The sequence below is a fragment of the Plutella xylostella genome, chromosome 11 (assembly GCF_932276165.1).
Source record: "Plutella xylostella chromosome 11, ilPluXylo3.1, whole genome shotgun sequence".
NCBI lineage: Eukaryota > Metazoa > Arthropoda > Insecta > Lepidoptera > Plutellidae > Plutella > Plutella xylostella.
Genome location: NC_063991.1, coordinates 4,680,143 through 4,698,444, shown reverse-complemented (window position 1 = coordinate 4,698,444; position 18,302 = coordinate 4,680,143). Strand labels below are relative to the sequence as shown.

Sequence of the window (18,302 nt, the reverse complement as noted above, 5' to 3'; positions counted from 1 at the left end):
GTACTTACTATACTTTTTTAAGTTTTAAGACCCTGTATAACGTGCGCAGTGAAAGAAACGATATAAAAATGGTGGTGGAGTAGGAAGGAGTGTGAGATAGCATGAGTCGCCATTTTATATCGTTTCTATATCTGCAAACCATGAAATTAAATTGAAATCCTATATCGCTATAGTCACTGTGTCTTTGTGTTATTCTTATTGCTTTTTTTATTTTATTGACAGGTCGTTGCGAGTCCCGACAAGCGAAATTAGCGTCCCGAGTGCGACTGAAGAGGACCGAGGACACAGCGACATCTATCGTTGGACACGACGAGGTAACATACAACTATACTTACCTCCAAAAATTATACAGAATGACCCATGGCGATGCCACATGAAGGGAAAATGTCTCAAAAACAGAAACTTCTATACTACAAGTTTTATTTAGAAACTACAGAACTCCGACAAAACTTTACCTACTAAAGTTGTAGTTGATTTTTTGTATTTTGTTATGTTTATTCTATTATGGAGCAAAAAATATAGTAAATTGAATCGAAAGCCTTTTTAGGGTTCCGTAGCCAAAATGGCAAAAACGGAACCCTTATAGTTTCGTCATGTCCGTCTGTCCGTCTGTCCGTCTGTCCGTCTGTCACAGCCGATTTACTCGGAAACTATAAGTACTACAGTGATGAAATTTGATGGGAATATGTGTTGTATGAACCGCTACAAAAATATGACACTAAATAGTAAAAAAAAGAATTGGGGGTGGGGCCCCCCATACATGTAACTGAGGGATGAAATTTTTTTTTCGATGTACATACCCGTGTGGGGTATCAATGGAAAGGTCTTTTAAAATGATATAAAGTTTTCTAAAAAACATTTTTCTTAAAGTGAACGGTTTTTGAGATATCAGCTCTCAAAGTCGTAAAAAGTATGTCCCCCCCCCTCTATTTTTATAACTACGGGGTATAAAATTCTAAAAAAAATAGAGGTGATGCATGCTAATTAACTCTTTCAACGATTTTTGGTTTGATCAAAGTATCTCTTATAGTTTTTGAGATAGGTGACATAATAAGTTTATTATATTTGCTGCTACGGAACCCTTTGTGCGCGAGCCCGACTCGCACTTGGCCGGTTTTTTCCTATTTAACTTTGAACCCATGACAGTAAAGACTATAGACTTATATTGTATATACAATATTCCAAAGACCAACCAAAGACAGTAAAGACCAACATTCCAACCCAGTGCTGCCATCACACTCTGCAAATCACAAAAGTATAGTAATATTCTACTTTAAATAACTGCATTATATCTTCCAGCCGTGGTGCGTGGCGGCGGAACAGCTGGCAGAAGAAGTTTGTGCTCAGGCTGACCTGAGAGAGGCGCTGGCAGCCGCTGAAACTGACCGTGAGTGTTTAACTAACTAACGTAGCTTTGTAATAACTGGTGAAACATTATCAAAAAGATATAATTTCATACGAAAGTCAAGTGTTTTTCATTATAGAAATTCAGTTTTTTTTATAGCTTCCCTTGTTTATTACATTTTCCGCGTTTGGAAGAGTCATTTTGTCTATGTAGTTCTGCCCTTTTGCACAAGGATAGTTACGCTATGCAGTAAAGATCTATGCATAGTTTATTCAAGCCTCGTTTTTCTCGTTCCAGAGACAAAGTCCCTTTCTGATCCATGTTATCAGACCTCTGCGAGTTCCGTTAATTCTATTAAGTGCTATCGAGATGTCTGATAAGATGGATCACCACATGAAGAGTGTAGTACAGGACCGTGGGACATGAATCACATGAAGGAGTCCTATACCCTGCAGTGGGTCGACATAGGCTGATGATAGCTACCATGATAATCCAAGTTCATTATAACAAAATTTTATCAGAATGACGAGCTCTGTGGCCTACTTTCGGTGGTGCAGCTACGAAACCCTGTATTAATCTGTTTTCTTGTACAATTCCAGCGTCAGTCCTCGTGGCCCAGTTAGAGACCCTGCGGTGTCGCTTGTCGCGGCTGCAGGCGGACGCCGGCGTGCTGCGCTGCGCGGGCGCCGCCGCCGCGCACAGGGCCAGCCGGTGGGTTATATATACAGGGTGTTTGTGATAGCTGTATACAGGATGATTTTGAAGACACGCATGATATTCTCACCACGTGTTCTCCTAGTCATACTTAGCGGTAGGTTATACAGGGTGTTGCGAAAGCGGTATACAGGATGATTTTGAAAACGTGCATAATATTTTCACCACGTGTTGTCCAAGTCATAGTAACCAACTTTCATAATGGGACCATTCCTGAAATCGCAAAAAAAAAACAGCAGTTTCATATTAAATGTCAATACCTACTCGACCAAAATGTATGGAACAGCTGTTTTTTATGACTAGGTGGTGAAAATATTATGCGCGTCTTTAAAATTACCCTGTATATAGTATAGTAAGTATATAGTATGTATGACAGCGTCAGTCCTCGTCGCCCAGTTAGAAACCCTGCGCTGTCGCTTGTCGCGGCTGCAGGCGGACGCCGGCGTGCTGCGCTGCGCGGGCGCCGCCGCCGCACATAGAGCCAGCCGGTGGGTTACTTAGGTCTTAGGACTTAGTACCTAAAGTATCTATAGCATTGACTTATATATAGGTAACTAGCTGTTCCAGCGAGCTCTGCTTCGCTTTAAAAAGAAAAAAGACGGTAGGAATCCTGCAAACTAAAACACTGACTGAGGTACCACAATGGCGGCGACATGATTGGCGCGCCGCGGTGGACTGACATACTTTGTGTGTGAATGTGTGTGTGTCAATGAGATCGACTTACTTTGGGTGCTCAATTTTTAGTTAGCGAGATTCCTTCCGTCTTTTTTTCCATGGTATATAGTATGTATGACAGCATCAGTCCTGGCGGCCCAGTTGGAGACCCTGCGGTGTCGCTTGTCGCGGCTGCAGGCGGACGCCGGCGTGCTGCGCTGCGCGGGCGCCGCCGCCGCGCACAGGGCCAGCCGGTAGGTCACCTAGGTCTACAACTTAGAACCTAAAGAGTGCATAGCATTGACTTATATATTACTAGCTGTTGCCGCGGCCCGGGGTGCTGCGCCGCCGCCGCTCTCTCTCTTATGATTCTCTGGCTGGCTCTATGCCAGCCAGAGAATCATAATCATAGATCACATGTGTATCGCACCTTTAGTATAATATCGACTCAACTAAATTTTTTGGGATTTTGACTTTTTGAGCTAGACCGAAGTTAGACACCAGAGGCAAATGAGTCCGTGTTTCCCCATAAAGTCGGTTTTTTGAGTTAGGTCATTATTGTACTAAAGGTGCGATATATAGTAGGTATAGTATATAGTATGTATGACAGCATCAGTCCCGGTGGCCCAGTTGGAGACCCTGCGGTGTCGCTTGTCGCGGCTTCAAGCGGACGCCGGCGTGCTGCGCTGCGCGGGCGCCGCCGCCGCACATAGAGCCAGCCGGTGGGTTATACAGGGTGTTGCGAGAGTGGTATACTAGCGGTGACTCGGGAGCTCGGGGGGTCATTGTTAACAACTTTTGTTCTACGACAACGCGCTGGACGTTGTTCAAAATGACTTCCTCGCACGCCCCCTTTCCTCTTAGTATAATACCACTTTTGCAATTTAGGATTGAAAGTTATAAAGTTTTTGCAGCAAAATAAATATATCCAGAGCTATTATTAACCTCTTGATTGCCGGAAATCAGACATCGCAACTTCGAGTAGGAAAAACAAACAAAATTGTCGTGGTGTCCCAAATTGAAGCGCATAAATTCTTTGCTTTGCAAAAACTATCTTGGTCCACAAACTAAATAACCGAATCAAACATAATCATAACTTATAATAATATAAATGCGAAAGTAACTGTGTCTGTCTGTCTGTTACTCATTCACGCCAAAACTAATGGACAGATTTGAATGAAATTTGGTATACACATGGTCTAGACCCTGAGAAAGAACATAGGCTACTTTTTATCCCGGAATTCCCACGGGAAAACTTTTTAAGGAAAAGCAAAGCTTGCGGGAACAGCTAGTATAATATATTTTTTCTCCTTCCCAGGCTATCCCAAGCATGCGCAGCCCACGAGTCAGCCTCGGTAGCCCTGTGCGGAGCTCTACTGGCCGCGGACCGCGCGCTCGAGACATACGACGTGCTGCTGGCGCTGGCCGAGAGCGAACCCGGGACCGCCGAGGTGAGAGGACGTGACAGTATCTGTGCCAAGCCCATAGATCCTTATACCCTTGCACTCAAGTGAACAACCCGCTTTTTGCTGTACATTTGCACTCATGTACAGTCAGCTGCATACGTAAGTAGCTGTACACATTTGTACCTTATCAGACTCACAAACTGCCTATTCAAACATTGACAGTTGGTTATGTAAGTAGATTGACAAGGTACAAAAGTGTATCGCTATTTATGCAGCTGACTGTACGTTGCCAGCCATATCACCGTTTTTTTAATTGAGTGTAATGCAGATCGAATCGTATGCAGAGAGAAACTATTCACGGATTTAGGATCCATTACGATCCAAAAGATCGATTCAAGCCAGAAAATCGAGCATCCCCTTTCGTACGTGTATCTCAAATCTCAAGCCACCCCACTGAACCCAAAAACCACATACTGTTTTCCTCTTTCAGCGTGAATCGGCAGAGCTGGTTGCCCTCCCCTTTTTTTATAAATATAATCCCTGTATATGTATAGTTCCTAACTTTATTGACGACATAAACAACTAGCTAAGTATTCTTTTCTAAAACACATAATTTCATCATGTTTCGTTTCTCCTTCCAGCGCGAATCAGCCGAGCTAGTGGCGCGCCAACTGCTGGCCAAGCTGCGGGCGGAGCCCTGCGGCGCCGTCGGGGAGCCGCTGCTGTCCCCCGGGCCCTGGCTGCTGCACCGACACCAGTGAGTCATAATATATATATATACCAGTGGGAATGTTGTATACAGAATGGTATACTAAGATTACTAAGTCGAAACGGGGTGACGCAAAAGGTCATCCTGAACAACTTTTGTTCTACGACTTTCGCAACAACCTGTGACATGAAATACAAAACCACGTGAGACTGTGTTGACAATAATATGCAAAACTAGCTGTTACGTACAGTCTACGCATGGGCATCCTGTCGAAACTACCATCAACTTCCATTCCCTATTCTAGATTGTTATTAAAAAAAAAATATCCCGACGAATTGAGAACCTCCTTCTTTTTTTGAAGTCGGTTAAAAAGTGGACTATTTAAGATACATAATTTGAAACTAAAAGAAAATACTCTTAATAGTACCGTCTATGTTGTGTTTTTCTTATTGTAAGTTCACTGTGTGCAAACAATAAGGAATTTTCTATCAATAACAATATTTTTCCTCTATCTCCAGGGTGCACCCCCTAGAGCCGTGGACGGCGGAAAGCGAGCGCGCGCTGAGACAACACGCGGCGCGGCTCAAGAGCGACTCCGCGGCGATACGGGCCACCGCGCCCGCGCCCGCCATGTTCACGCTACACGGTCAGTAACTACACCAGAATGATGATGATGATGAAATGAAAACCTGTCATCCCTCATCAGGGACATAGGGTTCCTGCGCGGCCGTTTCTAGGTCGTCAAAGCCGAGACCAGTTGATGCAGCCTCCTTTTCAACTGACCGCCCCTTCGCTTGTCATTTCAACCCTTGTTTGGACAGGTGATTGTCTGGTCTCCGCAGCACATGCCCAATCCAGCGCCATTTCCTGAGTAGGATCTCCTTGTCAATGGGTGTCTGGTTAGTCGTCTCCCACAGTACAAATACAGTCCACTCCGCTCCATGGTCCTTCGAGCCGGATATGATCCAGCGACCTATGGATATTATATATAGATAGAGCCGTGGACGGCGGAGAGCGAGCGCGCGCTGAGACAACACGCGGCGCGGCTCAAGAGCGACTCCGCGGCGATACGGGCCACCGCGCCCGCGCCCGCCATGTTCACGCTACACGGTCAGTAACTGGGGTAGAATGATGATGATGATGAAGATGATGAAATACTGTTATCCCTCATCAGACATAGGGCTCCTGCGGCAGCTTCCAGGTCCCAGCCGAGACCTGTTGATGCAGCCTCACCTTTAAGGGAAAACCTTTTAATACTTAAAATAATCCTAACTAATATTATATAATTTATAAATGCGAAAGTAACTGTGTCTGTCTGTCTGTTACTCTTTCACGCCAAAACTACTGAACCGATTAGAATGAAATTTGGTATACATATGGTCTAGACTGGGAAAGAACATAGGCTACTTTTTATCCCGGAATGCCCACGGGAAAGCTTTTAAGGGAAACCAAAGTTCGCGGGAACAACTTCTTAAAATAATAAATTTTTGTTTGTGGTTGACAGAAGACGACGAGGAGGTCCCCGCGTCGGCGCCGCCCGTCAGCATGGTGGACATGGAGCACGCCGTCATGATGCAGGTCAGCATTCATATACAGGGTGTTTCAAAATGGTATCTAAGCCTAAAAATTAAATCAGAACGTCAAAATTTGCGAAAAAAATATCATTCTCCATAGTAAAAAGTATAACAAAGTTTCTATGGATTTTTTTTTGTGAAGTCAAGTCACAAAAAATTATGTTCTTATTTTTTTACCAAGAACATAATAAGTTGTTTAGAATGACGAGTTGAAAAATGGTGAAAGATAAATTTATTAGTCAACAAACTTTTATTGCTCGCTTCAACTTTGGAGGACTATCTTCCACTTTTTTACATTAGAATGTGTTTGTCTATGGTTTCTGTGACAAACACGAAGCAAAGGATAAGTTAGTCAGATTAGTATCAATCGGTGACTGCCCAGGGATAACGTTTAAGTTCAGTTGATACGTCACTCAAGGATACATAGTCTATAGCATCTGTAGTTCCTAGACCTCGTCGATAACCAAATTGTCTAGCATTCAGAATGTTGTTCTGGTACCGCTTTTGCGAAGTAGTACAATTATTATACCTTATTATTTCTCAGGAGGTGCTAGTGGCGCGGGAAGAGCGAGCGGCGGCGCTGGAAGCTCTGTCTCTGGAGCGCGCGCGAGTCAACACCCTCGTGCGACAGGTATAGTAGTAGTTATAGTAGTAGTATTATAACTTTTTTGTACATAAAACACAGCCCCTGTTTCACAATGTCTGGTTAGTGGCTACCTGTCAGGTAAAAAACATGCTGTCGCTCTCTGTTATTATTTTTTTGACAATGACAGCATGTATTTTATCCTACTAGACATCTACTACCTAGACCTTCTAGACCATTGGTACTCAACCTTTTTTATATAAGGGCCACAAACACGTTTGAGTCATGGTGACTCGGGCCGCAAGCAATTTTTTTTTCACTATTTTAAAGCGATGTGAACTATTGAATTATATAATTACCACGCCGTGTAAAAAGTATCGGGATTAGATCAATAATACAAAAATGATTGTTATTCATCCAAATTTATTTTATCACCTTCAAAGTATGCTCCTTCAGAAACGATACACATACGCCAACGAATTATCCATTCATCACAAAAAAATTTAAACACTGTTTCCAGAGTTGTGTTTAGTACCTACTCGCGATGAATTTTCCTTTTTGTCTTCTATCGATTGTTAGTTAAAGTCATGTTGACTGTTTGATTTGACTATCGTGGTGTTGTGCCCTCGGAATTCTTGCCAGAAAATCAAACGGTAGGAAAATGCGAAAACGGTAGGAATATTATTTGCGGGTAATGTAGAATTTAATACAGCAAATTCAACGAAGAAGGCCAGATTTATGGAAAAAAAACCAAGAAAATATTTTGCACTACGATATTGCGCCTTTCGCACAAGGATCATCATTGTGAATGAATTTGTGAGCTAACACTCAAGAAATACCATCGAGCATTTACCATATTAACCAGAGCTTCTTCTTTTTTTCCTAAACTCAAATTACCACTTCGAGGCACAGTTTTCAATCGATAGAAGACAATAAGGAAAAATCGCCTCGAGTACTAAACACAACTCAGAAAACAGCGTTTAAAAAAATATTGTGATAATGCGTGTATCGTTTCTATAGGAGCAAATTTTAAAGGTGATAAAATAAATTTGGATGAAGGACAAACATTTTTTGTTTTATGGATATATAATCCCGATACTTTTTACACACAATGTATATTCTCTATTATCTCTCATGGCACGCGGGCCACTGATAAAGGCCCGGCGGGCCACATGCGGCCCGCGGGCCGCAGTTTGAGTATAGCTGTTCTAGACATTGTGAAACAGGGGCTTAAGATAATGTTTAGGACTTAAAAAACTATAATACAATACAATATGCGTAGGACACATAGGCCTGGCGTATCTCCTTCCAGGCGATAGCAGATTGGCACAAAAGGTAAACAATCTTAGTGTGTCTTTTTATTTAAATAAAACATAAAAACCAATGAAATATGTAGGTACTCACTAGCAAAAATGATAAATGTCGTGATGAAACCATTTGTATTAGCTGTAGTTTATTTGTTTTCTAATATTCTGATAAAAATGACACACACAAAGATTGTTTACCTTTGTGCCAAGTAAGAATGAATGCAGTATAGCTATAAGTAATTAATTATTTTGTCCACAGGCGACCCCCGTGCACAGAAGACGGGAGCCCCGCGACAGAGAAGAGAAACACTGGCTCGACGCTTCTGAGACAGACCTATGAGGTTACTTATTTAACTGAAGACAGAAGGAGAGTAACATTTCAAAATAGACACATCGACACATCGTTTATTTACTAAAAAAAATACACATCACAAATACAAAACAACATCAATAGGAACAGTGACATGAATAATCACAATAATTGTGGTGTGTATTATGTCAGTAAAATGGCTCTGACTCAGCATGTGCTGTACAAAAATTTATACAGCGCTGGTAATTCTGCCAGAACCAGCGAGTTGGGGTGGTACGCGGCTAAAATATAATATTATATTTATTGACGTCTGTGTTTGTTCCGAAAGATTTATGACACCATAGGGTAGATTAAATAGAGAATTTCGACAAACGGTTATACGGAAAGATTTCATTTAGACAACTGACTATGAGGTTAATTATTTAACTAAACACCAAGGAAAATAACATTTATAAAGGACACCTATGGGGGATGATAATCAGGACTAGAATTCGGAATTTCGGCAAACTGTTATAATGGGGAGAAGAACTAAAAGCTAATTGCAGATGGCGCCTTAGGCGACTGTACCGAATCCTGGAGTTCTAATTGGTTGGTTCAGTCGCCATTTTTTCTCCCCAACAATGTTATTGGTCAGAACCAGAAAGGCACACTCGATTGTGCTGCCAAAGTTTCACTTGGGTTTCTATTAAAACAAGATTTTATTTAGAAAGAAAGAAAGAAAGATACATTTATTTGACACACTGAGACAGAATAATAAGACAGAAAAAGAAAAAGAAACAACAACAAAATAAAGAGAATACAGAACAAACAAAACAAATAAAGGTTGCTGTCCAGTGTGTCAAAAAATTCAGACATTACTATGACATTAATCTTACTGCGACTTTTTTATTTAAAACAAATCTTGTCGTATGTAGCTACAGGATGTTGCAATAGTGGTGAGTCACAATCACGACCTGAATTACACCCCCATTCGGCTTAATATACCACTTTTGCAAGACTTTTGTATACCTAAGTATTATTGGAACCACAGACCTGTATTTGAGTAGACAACGCAAGTGCATGTACTTCGCGTGTAAAAAGGGAGTGAAATTATCTTCCTTTAGCGCAGTGTCATTAGGGACGTTCCTAAACTAAATCGTTCAAGTGACGTGACTGACGTGACAGTAGGTATAAAAATAATGGCACGCTTGGTTTCTATACAAGGAATGAGACAAGCGTTGTCTATTCAAATACAGGTCTGTGATTGGAACGGTCTTCAGACAGCTCTAGACCCACGATCTTAGACAGATAGCCGGTAGACAGATAGTCGTTGAATGATGTAACATGTGGCCAGAAAATTATATTAAATATAGAAAACTTAATTTAAATACTTAATTAGTAGCTAGCCTAGTCGGAATATAAATATGTAATACTTTTAATTGTCAATTGGAAAGATAAAGTATATTTTTAAACCGTTCAGTGATGCTTATAAATAGAGCTATGTGTGTAGGAAAATTAAACCCTTTATATGTAATTTAAGGAGTGCTATTACTTTTATTTTAGTTTTTAACGTTTACTAACTGCATTTATGTAAAAAGTATATAATCGAAGTAAAATGTTACAGTTGTAAAATGTGCCTATTTACACAATTTCAATTTATTAAATTAATTATTTTAAAGCAAAATTACTGACTGTGTATTTGCCTATAGCATTTTTTTATTGTAATTTAAAGACTATTTGTTCATACAAGTGCATCTCATGTATAAACCTGAAATTCAACCTGAATCACGGTAAAAAAAATGCTATGTTTTTATCTATTTTGGGAAAAAATTCGGTCACCCTGTATATATTTTTTTAAATTAGTTACTTCAACAGCTTAATAATTATTGAGATGAGAGATGAACCATAATAATAAATTTGCTTTTTAATATTTTTTTGTACATAGCAAGCTTTGACCATACTTATATCAAGTTATATAGATAGAGCCATAATACATAGGAGTGCATGCCTTAATAATAAAAAATATATAAATGTATCATATTTAGGCATTAGTTAGCGATGTTAACTAACTTAACTGGCATTTTGCATTTAGGTAGATAGATATATTGGGTGCTGCAAAAACGATATAGAAAGACGAAAGTGCGTGACTCTGGTGATCATTCTAAAGATCTTTTGATTAAGACTTTTGGAAATTACTTAAACAAGCAGCTGCCCATAGTAAAAACATTCAGAAACTACCAACAAAGTTTCTATGGAGCAATTTTAATTTTCATTTTTGGTCCATAGGTTTTCAGGTAAACGACAACGACACGTAAAATTTTGACGGCCCGTTGTCCCCGCTCACTATTTATCATTTTCATTAATTTCAAAACCCGTACTAGAGTATTGTGGAGCCTTTAGAGAGGCCTATGTCATGTCCTATGTAGACAGTATAATATTGATAATATTGAAATATTCATAATACCTACCTAGGTCTAGGTCTAGATTATTAGTTCATCAACAAGTTAATAATAATAATAATAATTGAATGCAAGAGAGGTTGGTGCTAAAATAGTTTATCCAAATATGAAATAAATGACGTTATAATATTTAGTTTTTTCGTTTCATTTGAATCCTTTGAAAGTAAGTATATTTATTTATTTACTTAAGTCTTTATTGCACTTAGTATATTCCTACCGCTTTATTCGTAAAAAAGTTATAGGACGCTTTAGCTATTGAACTGTTTGGTCCCTCTCTGTCAAAGAACAAATTGTTCTCTGTCAGAGATAAAACACTTTTTTTATGAATAAGGGGGCTAAAGTTTAATACTTCAGCCAAAAGAAGGTGTGAAGGAAGAAGGAGTGCCAGTGCAAAAGTTACGTCTCGACAAATAATCAAATAAAGTAGTGTGTATATTAGTGACTTTATTCATTGGTGTAATGGTTGTTATTATGTTAAACTCAAAAAGGTTTGACAGTAAACCACCAGTAAACAAAATGTGGGCACTATACATGATACTATAAACACACGCACTCACGCCTTGTACTACAGTACTCCCTTGCGGGGTAGGCAGAGGTGCATTGCTGCACCCACTTTTCGCCAGAGTGTTATGTTAGTCCCAATGTAATAGGGGGCGGGCCTATTGCCATTTTACGGGCACATCCAAGACCCGAGAACAAATATCTGTGTTTAAACAAATATCTGCCCCAGCCGGGAATCGAACCCGGGACCATCGGCTCAGTAGTCAGGTCACTAACCACTACGCCATTCGGTCGTCATGATACTATACTTACTGTATAGGAATTTAGGTGCACTATTTAGGAGCAACTTAACTTGACCAAAGATGTAAGAAAAAAAACGTATGTTGTATTGAACAAGTCATTCATTTATTAAGTACTTACTAAGCTATCTAAAAATACATAGTTACATAATATGAGGTAGCTATTTACATTATTGCTAAAATTTGAGTGTATTCGAAATTCAGGTCAAAAAAGGCCTGCCCTTAATCATAGATGTCGCACCTGTAGATATTAAAATTGGCAATAAGGGTCACACTATCATCACACTATAAGTGCCAATTTCTCCATTCTCGGTTAGAGCATAACCAGGGAGTAGTGGTTAACTTTTGACACATCTGTCAAGAATTTTATATGGAGATGACGTTTAATTTATAAATCAATCCATGTCGGTTAGATAACCGACTATGGAGAAATTGGCACTAAACCTTAAAATCGCGCTTCCTATACAACTAAAATGCATTCAAACATAATAACTATTTTCAGTCTTGATTTATAAAAAAAGTTGTTTCTTATACATAGGTACAATAAGGTTGAATTTCTTCAGTGACCCACGAAGGTCAAGCTTGCAGATTCATTATTGCTAAAATTGTACCTGGTGGGTTTTGTAGAACTAGTAATGTAGGCTTCCAAGTTAAATTGTTCTGCTTTTTTCCAGCAGTGGATGATTAAGCGTCAACCTATTAGTATCGTACGCAACGGACGCATCGTATCCAGTATTCTTTATACAGGGTGTTGCAAAATTGGTATACTAAGCCGAAACCTACATGTGCAGCATGGTATATCTAAGCCCGAAACTGAAGTCAGAATTTGGAAATTCGCGAAAAAAAACAAAAAATCATAGTAAAAAGTCACGTGACCAACAAAGTTTCTATAGAAAATGAATTTTTTTTTTCGCGAATTTTCAAATTCTCATTTCAGTTTCGGGCTTAAATATACCATGCTGCACATGTAGGTTTCGGCTTAGTATACCCTTTTTACAACACCCTGTATAGAAATTTGGACAAGTGCTTCCACTTCATCGGCATTGCCGACGCCGTTTCTCCATACATTTATGAAAATCCTTTTAGACCGATACGTATGCTACCGATAGGTGGATGTTTACCTTTAAGGGCTGATGATGATGCTGCCAGCAGCAATCTTATTATAGCATACTTTTGATAATACCTAGAATCCCTAAAATCGTAAGTCCAGCCTTCTATTTATTTGAGGTAACAATGAATTCCTAAGTTTAATTATTATGACTTACGTTATGATATGACACAAAACTGAATAGCAACAGCAAAATATTATACTTGGCTGTGACACAGCATCGCCCGACCAATCGCTTTAAGCTGCGTACAGACCGGCCCAACGAACCCCCAACGATGGATATTTATCATACATAATACAGGGCAGATTGCAGCAACGAAGATCAACGAAACCCGTTGGTTGGGCCGGTCTGTACGCAGCTTTAGCAGAATTGGCCAGAGAGCATATAAAATACTCAACACTTATCAATACTTCGACCACTCTAACTTTGCAACAGAAGCAAGAATTAGGGTGCTTTTCCACCAGAGATGTGCTATGCAGCTATGCTGCGAAGATGTGATATCTACGCTACGAAAATATGTGACCGTTTCCACCAATACTACGCTAGGTAGCTGTGCGAGGAAGATGCGCTACGAAGATGCGCCGCCGCAAAGTAGCTGTGCGAGAAAGATGCGCATCTCGAGCTATGCTATGTATCGATAGTAGGGAAACGACGGGGGCGGCGGCGCCATAGCTACACCACTCGCGATGGTCCATAGCACATATCCATAGCACGCATCCATAGCACACATCCATAGCACGCATCATTCCATACAAAAAACATATCTTAGTTGAATCCGTTTCCACCAGTGCTAAGCTATGTGCACGAATAATATGATTGGTGGATATCAAACGCATCCATAGCATCGTAGCATAGCACATCTCTGGTGGAAAAGCACCCTAAAAACCGCATCTTTTACCTGTTGCAAATGTAAACTTGTCAGAGTCTAGTCTTCTATGCCAGTATGCTAGGCTTTCCAAAGCTTAAAAACTAGAAATCCACAACCAAATCTCATAAGTTAGTCGGTACAGCTTTATACATCCTCAATCGCGACTCTGAAAGCGCTGCAACAATCGTGTCACCGTTTAGCTGCGCAGAGAACACGTCTAGCGCTGGCTCCGCTGCCGGCAACGACATGGTTCTAGAACCTTCCAGCCCGTGGAGAAGCAGCGCTGAATCGCTTTCTGAGTGCGCTGCCACCCACAAAGCGCCAGGCGCTCTGACCCACGTCGCTCTAGACATTAAAGTCGCTCTAGCCGACCCCATAAATGTCTGCTCTGTCTCACACCACGCTTCTCCCAAAGTACTAGATCTGAACTTCGCTACAACAAGCCTAGAACGTTCTGTGCCTTTTGGACGGCAGGATATTAGACCTCTGTGGGTTTCATTGTCATAAGCCATGGAAAGAAACGGACCGTCTACAGGCAAGGCTTTTGGCTCCCACTGCCCTGAAGTACTAGGAGACCATAGCCAAGAGGAGTTTAACTGACAGGATAGTAACCCGTATTCTGTCGAGCATAACGACGCGACTGGAGTCATGTCGCTCGGCGCTGATAAACGGTGTAAGGGAGATCCGGTGTTTCGAATGTCGTAATGCATTATGGCGCCTCCCACGCCTCCGACGAATAACTCGTGGTGGCGGAGGGCGTCCCACGTGCAAGACCATAGTGGGGCGCCGCACTGTATGGTTAAGCTAGCTGATCCTCGTTCTACAAGTCTTGCCGAACCATCCAAGCTTACGCTGAGGAGCAAGTCTTTGGGCTGTGAATACGCGATGTCTCTTATAGGCTTCGGGTGCAAAAACAGAAACGGGCCTAGTTTGTAGTCAACGCAGCTGACTCTTCTGACGCCGAAGCCAGGGAAAAGACTGTTTGTGCTTTTCTGGGATACGTAAAGATCGTAGGTCCTGCAATTATAAGAGAGGACTCGGCATCCCCCGTCTTTGCATACCTCTAAGTTCTTTTCCAGGGCAAACCTCCATCCTTTCCTCTCAAAACGCTGACACGACTGACTAGAAGACGCTAAAGTGTTCCTCAAAACCTCCAGCTGTTGTATGCACGCTCGATGCGCCATCTTGCTCTTCTGTAGCTCAAGTTCTGCCCTGATCTTCTCCGATTGTATAACCTCAACCTGTTTCTGCAAGGCTGTGATCTCTGCCGTATCCGCCGCTACTAACCTCCGAGCGTAAATGAACCTCAAGTCTCTGACCGTAGCTTTGCTTTTGCATGTCGGGCACGATCGGTCTTTCTGCGCTTGCGCGCGGAGCCAACGCTCCACGCATTTGGAACCAAAAAGATGCCCGCATTTTAAGGCAACTAGCCTGTGGTCTCCAGAATTTCCCCATGCGTCCAGACAAATAGGGCAAGTCTCGCCATCCTGTTCCTCCTGTGACTGCGTGCTTATTTTTCTCATTTTCGCAGGAGGTTCATTACTGTCCTCAGACTCACACACTCTCAGCTCCCTATTTGCATTAGAATTTGAGTCCTCACTGTTCCACACAGCATTAGCATTGCCAGGAATATCCACTGTAGGGAAAGCATTCGAGCTTTCGCCCTCAGTAACAGACAAAGCAGAATTGCTTTCTTCGTTCACCACATACCTTTGTAGTCTTAGCGGGTTCGAGTTGGAATCTTCACTGGCCACATCATCAGGCGGTTCGTCCATGGGCTGTATGTCTAGGTAGCCTAGGTGTATGCTGAAAGCGCTGGCGTGGTTGATCTCTGGTGCTCCCTGGGTGTAGGTCTCGGAGTCTGGTGCTGGTGCGGGGTCAGGGCTGGCTGGTGGCGAAGGGGAGTCCAGGAGACTTGGGCTGCTCGGTCGTCGTTGGGAGCTCATGGTTAGTGAGAGCTGTGGATGAAGATACATACATTTTTATGACAGGTCAGTGAAGCAAATAATGTACATTTTAAATATTTGGCAGGTAGGGCCTAGAAGAGTCTTGATTACCCTAACTTCATTAAAATGTCTAGTACATTATTTATTATTAACTAAGGGCTGATTTTTCAATAGTCAGATAAGTGTTATCTGAGGAATAAAACTGTTGCTGTCACATCTGAATGTTTGAGACAATGAGAGCAACAAATTTATTCTTCAGATAACACTTATCTGACCATTGAAAAATCAGCCCTAAAAGGAATTGTGTAATGCCCTTGTCAGCATAAAAGAGGCTATCTAAGGACAATTACACATGCAGAAATGAGATTTGAGAAGTATTTTTTTCCCTTTAGGGCCTTTCAGATCTTGATAGACATGGCTTTTTAGGCCATTTAATAATGTCATGAAGAATGTTTCTGAGCTCATCCACAAATGGAACACAAGTCTGTTCCACCCTTAGCTAACCAGCAGGCTTTGAGAATAAAAGAAGGACAAGAGATTACAATTACAATCCTCTTTATTTGCCCCAAAACAGAAAAAAATACAAAAATAAAAACAGTACAAAAAGGTTAGGTCTTATTGCTTATAGATATCTCTACCAGACAACCTTTGGATGGAAGAGATTATTGGTGAACACAGGAGGAAGTAGTAAGTATGAAGTGAGAGAGTCCTTGTTCCTATTTTATGTTTTTGTTAATATTGTGATAAAGATTTTAGTTTTTATAAAGATAAAGATAATCAGATCTAATTGAATACCTATTTGTAATAATTATTAAGTATAATAATAACATTAAGCTGAGTTCAGTCTTTTAGTAGACATGATACCTGCCCACACTTATCATTTGTATGTCTTAACTGCCTATAATCTTTCACTACCAGACATAGGCTTCTCAAAATTGGCATCACAACAGTCTACCCTTAACCTTATTCATCCAGCCAATGGTAGACTTATAATTTTGATTATCAACAAATCATTATTGTAAAATTTTACATTTAATAAATGAGATATTATACAAACATTGTCTATAATTTACGAACAAAAAACACGAAAGCTCATTTTAGCTGAACTAATTTTGATGACTCTACAGGTATCGTGATGTACCTGACAATGGAACACGAGAAAATTATGACAACCCCTTTTTTTGGTTGAGGTTAACGACACATGAAAGTTGAAAGCTGAAAAAGACATGACTCAAGCTGGATCTATCAGAGTAATATAGCAAAAGTACATAAGTATTAATTAATGTTTTTTGTGGTTTTTGTTATTAAATGTAGGTAGTAGGTATCAATCACTCAGGAACAATACATACCTTTGCTGGTTTTCGATTCAATTCGGACGTTATATATTTTCCATGATAAACAGAAAATATTAGGTATTTACTGATATCATTTCTTACATTCCACAATAAAGATTTTAGTCACAAAGCATTAATTTCGCAATATTTTTTGTAACGATTAAATCATAACAAAACATGTCAAAATTGACAAATACATACTGTCAAATTGTCAATCAAAATCAAAGTGTCTATTAAACTGTCAAACATTTTTACGACACAGATTAAATTATATTCTTGACAATGACAAGTAGATCTGTCATAACACACAGAACAAAAAAATACTCTCTTATTCTACGGGTGCGGCCTTTCGGTACCTGTCATGTAAAGGTTATTGCTCACTTTGCCTTAATAAAATTGTTACAGTCGGCGAAATCTAATAGTTAGGCCCGTTTGGACAGCTACAAAAATTTGCTATTTAATCTTGATTTACTTGCTGAAATACATAAAAAGACACACAATCTGGCTTATTTTTTAACTGCTGAAAGAAAAAATAACTTTTGAAGCACCAAAAGTTACTTATTGTTTAGATTTTTCATGATTTAGGTTTGAAACCAGCTGTCATCTTATACATTTTTGAGCTGTCCAAACGGGCCTATTATATTTCAATGACTGTAGGCACAAAGGATAAAAAATATATTTTTAAAAACGCTAAAATAAAGTCTTTAAAAATTGTATTTTAATATACTCAGCATATTCCCTCAATTCAAACGTTAAAGCTGGTAATTTCCCTGAAAAGTTTTATAGGAAAAACTATCTTTTGTGCAAGATGAACGCTGCTACCTCCGTTCTGTGAATCTGACCTCGTGAGTGATTGAATGATGTGGCAATTTGACGGTCAAATGGAGTAGTGGTTATTGGCCCTGACTGCTATGCCGAAGGTCACGGGTTCGATTCCCGGCTGGGAAAGATATTTGTTTAAAGACAAATATTTGTTGGGTGTTGATATTTATATTTAATATTTATCTATCTATGTATTTGTGTAGATATATCAGCTGTCCGATACCCATAAATAACAGGCTCTGCCTAGCTTGGGGTCGGATGGCCGTGTGTGAGATGTCCCCACATATTTACATTTTTTTTAAATAATTTAAATTCAAAATTTTACCGACCTAAAAAAATACCTCACTTGTTTCATAGCACCTCTCATCCATCCTGGCAGGAAC

The 18,302-nt window shown here is 40.3% G+C and overlaps 2 protein-coding genes across 2 annotated transcripts in view; one reads left to right on the top strand and one right to left on the bottom strand.

Annotated features, from left to right (window-relative positions):
- The window catches only part of LOC105395488, a 36,516-nt gene extending 26,671 nt beyond the window's left edge, over positions 1-9,845 (top strand). The window contains exons 10-19 of the mRNA XM_048624314.1: positions 223-314; positions 1,300-1,387; positions 1,945-2,056; positions 4,032-4,164; positions 4,761-4,876; positions 5,347-5,357; positions 5,822-5,938; positions 6,333-6,406; positions 6,947-7,033; positions 8,552-9,845. Coding sequence (XP_048480271.1) covers positions 223-314; positions 1,300-1,387; positions 1,945-2,056; positions 4,032-4,164; positions 4,761-4,876; positions 5,347-5,357; positions 5,822-5,938; positions 6,333-6,406; positions 6,947-7,033; positions 8,552-8,632 — 911 coding nt within the window. The 3' untranslated portion in view covers positions 8,633-9,845. The remainder of the gene's footprint in view (positions 1-222; positions 315-1,299; positions 1,388-1,944; positions 2,057-4,031; positions 4,165-4,760; positions 4,877-5,346; positions 5,358-5,821; positions 5,939-6,332; positions 6,407-6,946; positions 7,034-8,551) is intronic.
- Positions 9,846-13,835: 3,990 nt separating this feature from the next.
- On the bottom strand, positions 13,836-17,294 carry LOC105395484 (E3 ubiquitin-protein ligase RFWD3). The gene is made up of 2 exons (XM_038116646.2): positions 17,113-17,294; positions 13,836-15,775 (listed from the first exon to the last, which is right to left on the bottom strand). The coding sequence occupies exon 2, from the start codon at positions 15,761-15,763 to the stop codon at positions 13,940-13,942; it is 1,824 nt and encodes a 607-aa protein (XP_037972574.2). The 5' UTR covers positions 15,764-15,775; positions 17,113-17,294; the 3' UTR covers positions 13,836-13,939.
- Positions 17,295-18,302: the final 1,008 nt, after the last annotated feature.